This window comes from Quercus suber, unplaced genomic scaffold (assembly GCF_002906115.3).
Source record: "Quercus suber isolate HL8 unplaced genomic scaffold, Cork oak 2.0 scaffold_123A, whole genome shotgun sequence".
Lineage (NCBI taxonomy): Eukaryota > Viridiplantae > Streptophyta > Magnoliopsida > Fagales > Fagaceae > Quercus > Quercus suber.
The window spans coordinates 663,449-671,826 of record NW_027071806.1 but is presented as its reverse complement, the minus strand read 5'-3'; the positions used below and the strand labels follow the sequence as shown (position 1 = coordinate 671,826).

Genomic DNA, 8,378 nt, shown 5'->3' with positions numbered 1-8,378 from the left:
TTTTAGCATGGGTAGCAAATCAAGAATTTGTGAAAAAATATATATAAATTGGTTTATTCTTCTATTAAATAAGTTGGTAAATTACGTGGTCCGCCTTTTGAAGTTTTACAAAATGACACTCCCTTCCAATATGGACATAAAGAAACTCATCCCTTGAGATTTATGTAAATGTAACATGTAAGTTCGTACTCTTTTTTTTTTTAATAATTGAATAGAAGGGATATTTGAAGTTTTGAGCCCTAGATATTTTTGTTTGAAATACTAGGAAATGCTAATTAGTTAAGCTATAAGACTCTTAACCATACTCTTTCACATAATAATAATAGAATATTCTTTTTTTTATTAAAAAAAATCATATTTGCTAGAATATATAATGATTTTATACATTAGATTATTAGAACTCTATTTAGGGTAATATTCCAATTACCTTCAAGCAACTACCAAAATAAAAAATAGGGTGGAGTGTTATGCTATAAAACTCATGGGGTAGCCTTTTTTATTTTACCCATAGTTAGGGATTTTTGAAAAAAATGAAAGATATATATATATATATATTATTGTTTGGAAGTCACAATATGAGATAGCTTGCATTTATACAAACCCTCAAGGAGAAGTGTCATTTCTTGAGACAATTACAGGAGCACTTTTCTGTAAATCACATTAAAATTGGTGTTACCCTAAATTAATTGGTTAAATGAATGAAAAGCATATAGGGCATAGGCATATAATTCTTATTCTGCATATCGGCAGAATTATGGGCTGGCTATTCATCACGCACTCCATAGGGCATGGGATTTGGACAGAATTATTTCTGAATTTGACTAAATCATTGCCATGAACTTGATTACTAATTGAAAAGAACCTTGTATGGATCTTTCTACCTTGGTTCATGATTATACAGATATTATTTTCTTGTAATTGTAGTCCTTAACAGATTTCGTTAGTTTGTAGGGGCTTTGTAAGGTGTTTATGGGGCCAACTAAAACATAAATATTCTGAAGAAACTTGGTTATTAATTATGGAATTTGGTACAAGCAATTTATTTAAGGCAAATCCAAGACCTGCCACACAAATTTTTATTTTTATTTATTTTTATTTTTTATTTTTTTAAGGAAAGAAAAAAGTACACACAATCTCATCCTACTATAATATTAAGATCAAGTGTAATCCAAAATAAGCTTCCATCACAGCATGGATGTAAATCCCTAAATAAGAAAAGCATGTAAAATCATAGGCACGTCACACACGTAATCTTGGACAAAGTTTTTTCTTTGCCTTATTTGGGCAGTTTTTATAATAATTTGACATAAATTCTATAAAAAAAAATTGATGGAAATCATTTGGTTTACATACTTTAATAAGGACAAGTGTGGATTCCAGTTAGCTCAACTAGTAAATTTTCTGATAGTTGTATAAGAGATCTGGGGTTCAATTCTCGCCTACACCAAAAACTGATTGGTATTTTACTTTCATGATAAAGAGCTATCATTAGAAACGAATGCCATAGGTTGAAACTCTCTCTAAAAAAAAAAAAAAAAAAAAAAAAAGACAAGTTATACCATCGTATTACTAAATGATATATCTTAATAAACATCATTTCATGTTTTAAGTAAAAGACCGATGTGGTGTTATTAAGTGTAGTAAAATATATTAAAGTTTTAAGTAAAAAACTGATATAATAATTTTTTATTGGATAGAGTAAAAATAGATTTTACACACTATCCTTACCAAATTTATACTCAATGCAAATTGCACTATTTAAATTTAACTAGAATTCATTTTAGTTTTCTAATTTTAATTTCGTTCAATTGAGTTTTCAAAAGTTTCAAATTAATTCAAGTCTTTTATCCAATTTTGTTAAAAATTTGTCATTAAATATGCAATTAACTAATGAAAAAACTTCAAACATTACCTTTCGTCAACTACCCACATACATTGAGACAAAAATATTTTTAATGGCAAAATTTTACCTTATCAAAAATTTTTTTAAAATGAAATTGATGAAAGAAGTAAATAGGAAAAAATTTAAAACTTAAAATACTCAATTTGAACAAAAATAAAGTCAAAAAACTAAAATGAATATTAGTGGGTGCAAATTTCATTTTAAGCTAATATATTCTTGGGTCCAAAACTGCAAATAAATAGTTGAGCAAGTGACATTTATACTACAAGTCGTATAGTATAAAGATGCTAATTTTTTAGTTGTTTACCGTATAAAAAAATGCTACTTGTTTCGAGGCTGTTCACTTTCGTGAGAAACAAACAGAAACTGAAAAACATGAAAATTCTCACCCGCCAGTCCATCCTCCAGCACAGACCAACCCTAATTTCTTCGATTGGCTTCGGAGTTCTTAGAAAATTGGGTCCCAAAAGATGGTTCTCTGCACATTCGGAGGAGCCAGAGCTGAAGGAGTTGATGGAGTACATGGATTCCTTGAAGAACTACGAGAAAGTGGGCGTGCCCAAAGGCGCTGGTACGGACTCGGATGATGGGTTCGATCTGGGTCGGATGAGGCGGCTTATGGAGCGGCTTGGCAATCCTCAAGCTCAGTTCAAGGTTCAAAGTCCAACACTTTTTTATTTTGTTTGGTTTCTGAGAAAATGTAAAAGAAAAAAAAAAGGTGAAAGTTTTGAGCTTTGGTTTATAAAAACTGCTCTGTTGAGATATAATAGAATTTCAGGTATTGAATGTTACATTTATTACTTAAAAATAGTTGAAACAACAAAGAAGAGGATATTCACATTTCAAAGCTTTGTGTTCTATTTTTTGTTTATTTTATTTTATTTTTCAAAATCCACACTATTGAATTAAACCCAGTAGTATAATTAGGCTCAGCATGCAGAAAGTTTTACCATAATATTGAATTAAATAAATAAAGTAATGCTTTATGTATGTGGGCACAGAAAGTTCTGAATTTTGAGTTTTTATTGTAAATTTGTTTGTTCATTTTGTTGATGAGTTTGAGTATTAATTTTAAGTAACTAGCTCAACAGCTATTATAGGCTGTTCACATTGCTGGGACAAAAGGAAAAGGATCAACTGCCGCGTTTCTCTCTAATATTTTACGAGTGGAAGGGTATTCTGTTGGCTGTTATAGCAGGTATGGGTTTGTTTTAATGTTGATAATTTCTTCATGTTTTTCAGATAATGTATCAAAGGATTTATGCAGTCTGCAGCTGCTTTTTAGTTTTAACTTTTAGGTATGGCTTATTTTTCAGCTGTATTTTTTTAACAGTAGGCTTCATTTTCTTAAGCAGCCCACATATTCAGACTATAAGGGAACGCATATCATTGGGAAGATTTGGTGAGCCGGTGTCAGCAAAGACATTAAATTGTCTTTTCCTTCAGATTAAAAAAATTCTTGATCAGGCAATGAAGCATGAAAATGGGCATATAAGTCATTTTGAGGTATCAACTTGTGTACGGTATTGTCCCCCTCTGACCAATTGGATTAGATGAACAATGGAATTTAGTTCAAGGAATAAAAAGAGACTCAGAAGCTAGTGATTTGAGAACTGAATAGCTATTCTAAAGATGTTAGACTCAGTGATTATTTGATGGGTATTTACATGACCCTGTGCAAACTTGGGGATGGTATATGTAATTGATTCAATTAATTGACCTGCCCTGTTTGTTCTTCTTTTGTTTTCCTCTGAAAATTTAATTGTAGCTTTCAGGTCAAAGTAGTTACCATGAATATTTTCACATGTTAAAGTCTCATGTTTAAGATTTGATTTTGTACCTTCAAAATTTCAATTGAAGACTGGGGAGAATGTAATTGGTTTTGTTGCCTAGCCAAATTAAATTCTGTTATTGGAAAGTTTATCTAGTTAAATTTTGTGTTTGTGTCAAATTACCTTTGCACTCACTAATTTACTCGCTATTGTATAATGTTCAGATTTTCACTGCAATGGCATTCACCCTATTTGCTCGAGAGAATGTTGACATTGCAGTTATTGAGGTAATTCATTTTAAGCCTTTTGATGTCTTCTTTCTGCATTTTTTTTAATGTACAGTGTTGGAAGACTATTAACTTTTTCTGTGTTGCTTCTTGTTGATCTTTTTTATTTTATATGCAATTAGAGTTATTCTCTGTGGAATTAAATTTGTACTGATGGCTTTTCATAACCCAATACAAAATTCTAAGATGGCAATTTTAATATTAACTTTATTTATTATATATATAACAGGCTGGGTTGGGAGGTGCACGGGATGCAACAAATATTATTTCTAGTTCTGGACTTGCTGCATCAGTCATAACTACAATAGGTGAGGAACATTTGGCAGCGCTTGGAGGTTCTCTAGAAAGCATTGCCATGGCAAAGTCAGGAATCATTAAACATGGCTGCCCAGTTAGGTTGTTCTCCCTATGCAATTCTTTTGCGGATTAATATGATCATATAAACTGATAAAGTTATGTTCTGATTAGTTTTAATCTTTGGTTATACTGCCAAGTATGGTTTCCTTCTCTACGTGTTACACTAGCAAAATCTTTAGAACAAATTACACAATGGACCCCACCTCATTGATATCCTTGGTAAAATGTGACGATTGATTATAGCTGTATTACCTTTTTCTGACCTGGTTTTATGTCATTCTTTATGTTCTGGTTTCCTCACATTAGGTGTCAAGACAATGATTTATGGTCTCTCCCAGGATATTTTTCCTTCTTTAATGCAATTTTCTTGATGTGCATTATGGTTACCTGAGAAAAGCATGGGGAATTTGAATAAGTACAGAGCATGAACAGGAGCAAGAAGAGATATATGTTGTAAAGAAAACCTCCATGGTATAATTTAATTCATGCAGCTCCAACATGTTATTGCTTAAGCAGACTAGAAGTGATGTTTTTGTTGTATACTGTCCATTTCTTCTACACTAATTAATGTTTAATGGTGTCTTGAAGTGCCACCCAAGTTTATGATAATGTGCATATAGTTTTACGTTAAGGCTGAAATAGTATTTTTGACTGAGATAACTATCTAAAGATGGATTCTCTTAGAAGTTGTACTCAATGATATGTTTTGTGATGCAATGGCTAATTTAATTTGGTTGTATTGTTAATCACATGACTTTAAAGCTAGCTTAACTCTGCTAGTTTGGTTAATGTTTTTCAGTTGGTGCTGGGTGGGCCTTTCCTTCCACACATTGAATGCATTCTACGGGATAAAGCATTGTCAATGTCTTCTCCTGTAGTATCAGCATCTGATGCTGGAAATCAAAGTACCATAAAGGGTATTAGCAGGATGAATGGTAGACCTTACCAATCTTGTGATCTAGTAATACAAATTGAGAGGGACTTTAAGCTGGTATGCACTTGAAGCGTTATTTTCTTAATACCTTTGGAACCCCTCTTTTTTTTTTTTTTTTTTCCCAGTAGTAAGCATTCTGTAATATCATGTTTTTTTTCTTCTTGAGAGTGGTACTTATGCAAGTTTTAATTATTGGCCATTTGAACTTTTGAAGAACTTATAATTTTGTTTATTACGCAGTTCCTTGAGTTACTGGATGTGAAACTGTGCATGCTTGGAAGTCACCAACATCAAAATGCAGCAACTGCCACCTGTGCAGCACTCTGCCTTCGTAATCTAGGTGAATTTTTGCATGTGTGCTATAGTTTGTTCTACTTGGACTCAAAAACTATGGAACTTCCTTTGATTTTTAAAGTCAAGAAGTATTTATGTGGATTTCTTTTTCCCCTTCTGTTTAGGATTTGGTTCATATATGCCTACCTTCGTTTGATTTTAGGATTTGGCCTCAAATCTAAGATGGATTTGCCATGATAAAGGATAACTAGTTTCTTTTTATATCTACACAAGGTACTGATAGTCTTAGCCCTTAGGTTGTCTTTCATGGTAGCCATTTGGGACTTTTACTGCTTTCCCATAAATGCTAACCCCCTGTGATCAGTAGAAGATTACCTCTCTCTCTTGGCTTGTTCTAAGTCCAGAGTTTCTTCATGGGAAGCAAAACTTTATGGTGTGAGCCAAGCACTGGTGAAAAGAAAAATAGTGCAGCTGGCTCAAAAAAATAAAAAAAAATTGGTTATGATTTTTTTGAGCAATCTTTAATCAAGTCCCTTTAATACTTTTATGGATACTCTAGGATGGAGAATTTCAGATGGATCTATTAGGGCTGGTTTAGAGCGTACATTCTTGCTTGGAAGAAGTCAAAAGTCTAACATGAAAAGAAACTGAGGCACTAGGACTACATGGAACAATGGTATTGCTGGATGTTGGTTTGATTCTCATGCTCACTTTGTTACTCATTTCAATATTTTGAATGAGTTGAGTTGAGTATATAACCTGTAAGTCTTACTTATAATAACCATACAGTGTTTCACTTTTTTGCATGTTGGTATTGTCCTGAGGATATTGTTTTTCTCTAATTCTTGTTATATATTTATTTTGACTTTGCAGTTGTCATATTCTTTTGAATGTTTGCAAAATCTTGTGGGCATTGTAGGAGGAATGTTCTAGATTCAAAGAATTTTAGTTATACTGTTAGCACCAGATGACAAAAGCCAATCCTTATAACAAATTAATTATCAAAAAGAAAACAAAACTCTCATAGTTCTTTTGAATGTTTTCCAGCCCACACCAAGGAATCTGCTAATGCTTTGGTGAAGAGAATAAAGATGACATTTGGGGTGGCACCATTGGCTCTTGTGGTTGCAATGGCAAGTGACAAAGACCACATTGGATTTGCAAGAGAGTTTCTTTCAGGTATAGTCCCTTGTTTGATTTTGTTGTCTGTTACTAAAAATGGCTTTATTACTAATGTTGGAGGGTGTAATGAGACCATGAATTGTTTTTATGTTATCAGAACCCCATCTCCCCCTTCCCACAAAAAGAAGCCTTCTCATGTCAAAGATGTAGTGGCTCACTCTATTATTTTGTGGGTGCCAAGTGAAGCCTCCAAGGCTTCATTTACAAGAGGACAAGAACTCAGATTTACTAAAAATTTCAGTTCTAAAGCATATTAAATAATTCTAAAAGAAGGTTCAACTTATGTGCATGCCTTTGCTATAGGGTCTATTTGGATTAAGTGGTCTTAGAAAAAATTGACATTAGTACATGTTGTTCAGGCCCTTCTGGGTGGGTGGTGAATGAAGAATCCTAGTTGTTTGTACCTTCTTATCTCATTCACTGGGTAGGGTTTAACACAAATTAACCTGAAATGTGCGGTGGTGGTAGGCAAACACAAATAAGCAGTTTTGTGGAGCCTTGGAGAGTCCTAATTGAGACTTTACCACATTTTTTCAGGTGGAGAATTAGAAGCGGTCCTTCTGACAGAAGGTGACATTGCTGGAGGCAAATCCTGAACAACTTCAGCTTCTTTATTAAGAGATTGTTGGATCCAGGCTTCCAAAGAATTGGGCATTGATATTGTCCATGATGGCACGACAAAATCCAGGGAAGTTTTCAATAATCTATTAGTATGCTCTGCAAGAAAATTAGAAAATGGAACCATATTAGCTGCTGAAAGTTCATTAGTGGCTTCATTGAAGGCTACAAATCAGATCCTAAGAGAGAGCAGGTAATCAGTCAGGCATTATTGTAGTCACTGGATCTCTGCATATAGTTTCAATGGTATTAGCTGCTCTCAGTGGTTAAGGTAGATTATTTATGATGTTGCTTTGAGTAACGGTTTCTATAGCTGATTTTGCCGACGGAAAATTGTAGTAGGTGCAACCCCTTTTTAATTTGAGTGGGAAATAATGATTCTTATAAATTACATCAGCTTCACCTTCACTATGGATTTTTTTATTTCAATATTTAGAGTTTTTGAAGTTTCACAAATTCAAATTCTTGTGAATCCTGTTATGTCTTTATAGCTATTGGTTAAACAGTATTTTAGTTACTTGGGTCCTAGAAGAGTCTTTGTAGCTAGGGCTGCACAGGGCAGCCAACTATGTCACCAATGCAGTTCGATTGTTCATCCAAAAATACTTAGGAATATATTGAGATTTTGCATACCACAAGAACATGGTTGTTAAAATCCCAATTCAGATTGTAGAATTTTCAATTCCTACAATCTTAGAATTGTTAAACAATTCAGATTGCATTAGGATTCATAATTAATAGAATCTAGATAGGATCTAGATCCAAATTGTGATCGGTTGCATTAGGATTCTATTTATGATCAGTTGTGAGTTGTCACTGTGACTGTGATCAGTTGTGAGTAGTGGAATTTGTGTTAAAAAGTATAAAATTTTATTCTAGTTGGACTAAATTCTTTAGTTTTGGCCTAAAAAGTTCAAATAAAATAAAAAATAAAAATTATAGATATGAACCCTAAAAAAGCAATATGAAAAGCATTTAATGCTTTTTAGCATGTGTAGCAAATCAAGAATTTGTGAAAAAAATATATATAA

General features: G+C 32.9%; 1 protein-coding gene across 2 annotated transcripts; it reads left to right on the top strand.

Moving 5' to 3' along the window:
* Window positions 1-2,209: 2,209 nt before the first annotated feature.
* On the top strand, window positions 2,210-7,735 carry LOC112015930 (dihydrofolate synthetase). 2 transcript variants are annotated; one of them, XM_065770202.1, is made up of 9 exons: window positions 2,210-2,557; window positions 3,004-3,101; window positions 3,259-3,409; window positions 3,900-3,962; window positions 4,192-4,353; window positions 5,119-5,310; window positions 5,494-5,593; window positions 6,595-6,726; window positions 7,267-7,735. In XM_065770202.1, the coding sequence occupies exons 1-9, from the start codon at window positions 2,222-2,224 to the stop codon at window positions 7,323-7,325; spliced, it is 1,293 nt and encodes a 430-aa protein (XP_065626274.1). In that variant the 5' UTR covers window positions 2,210-2,221; the 3' UTR covers window positions 7,326-7,735. The 2 variants fall into 2 exon arrangements, 1 of the variants encoding a protein (XP_065626274.1); XR_010627679.1 differs by lacking the exon at window positions 7,267-7,735 and adding an exon at window positions 6,107-6,308 and having other exon boundaries at window positions 2,212-2,557; window positions 6,595-6,698.
* Window positions 7,736-8,378: the final 643 nt, after the last annotated feature.

Coding starts and splice junctions, on each gene's coding strand:
- LOC112015930 (XM_065770202.1), top strand. CDS start 2,222: ATGCTACTTGTTTCGAGGCTGTTCACTTTCGTGAGAAACAAACAGAAA. Junction 3,410..3,899: donor GGCATATAAGTCATTTTGAG/GTATCAACTTGT, acceptor TATAATGTTCAG/ATTTTCACTGCAATGGCATT. Junction 5,311..5,493: donor TTGAGAGGGACTTTAAGCTG/GTATGCACTTGA, acceptor TTTATTACGCAG/TTCCTTGAGTTACTGGATGT.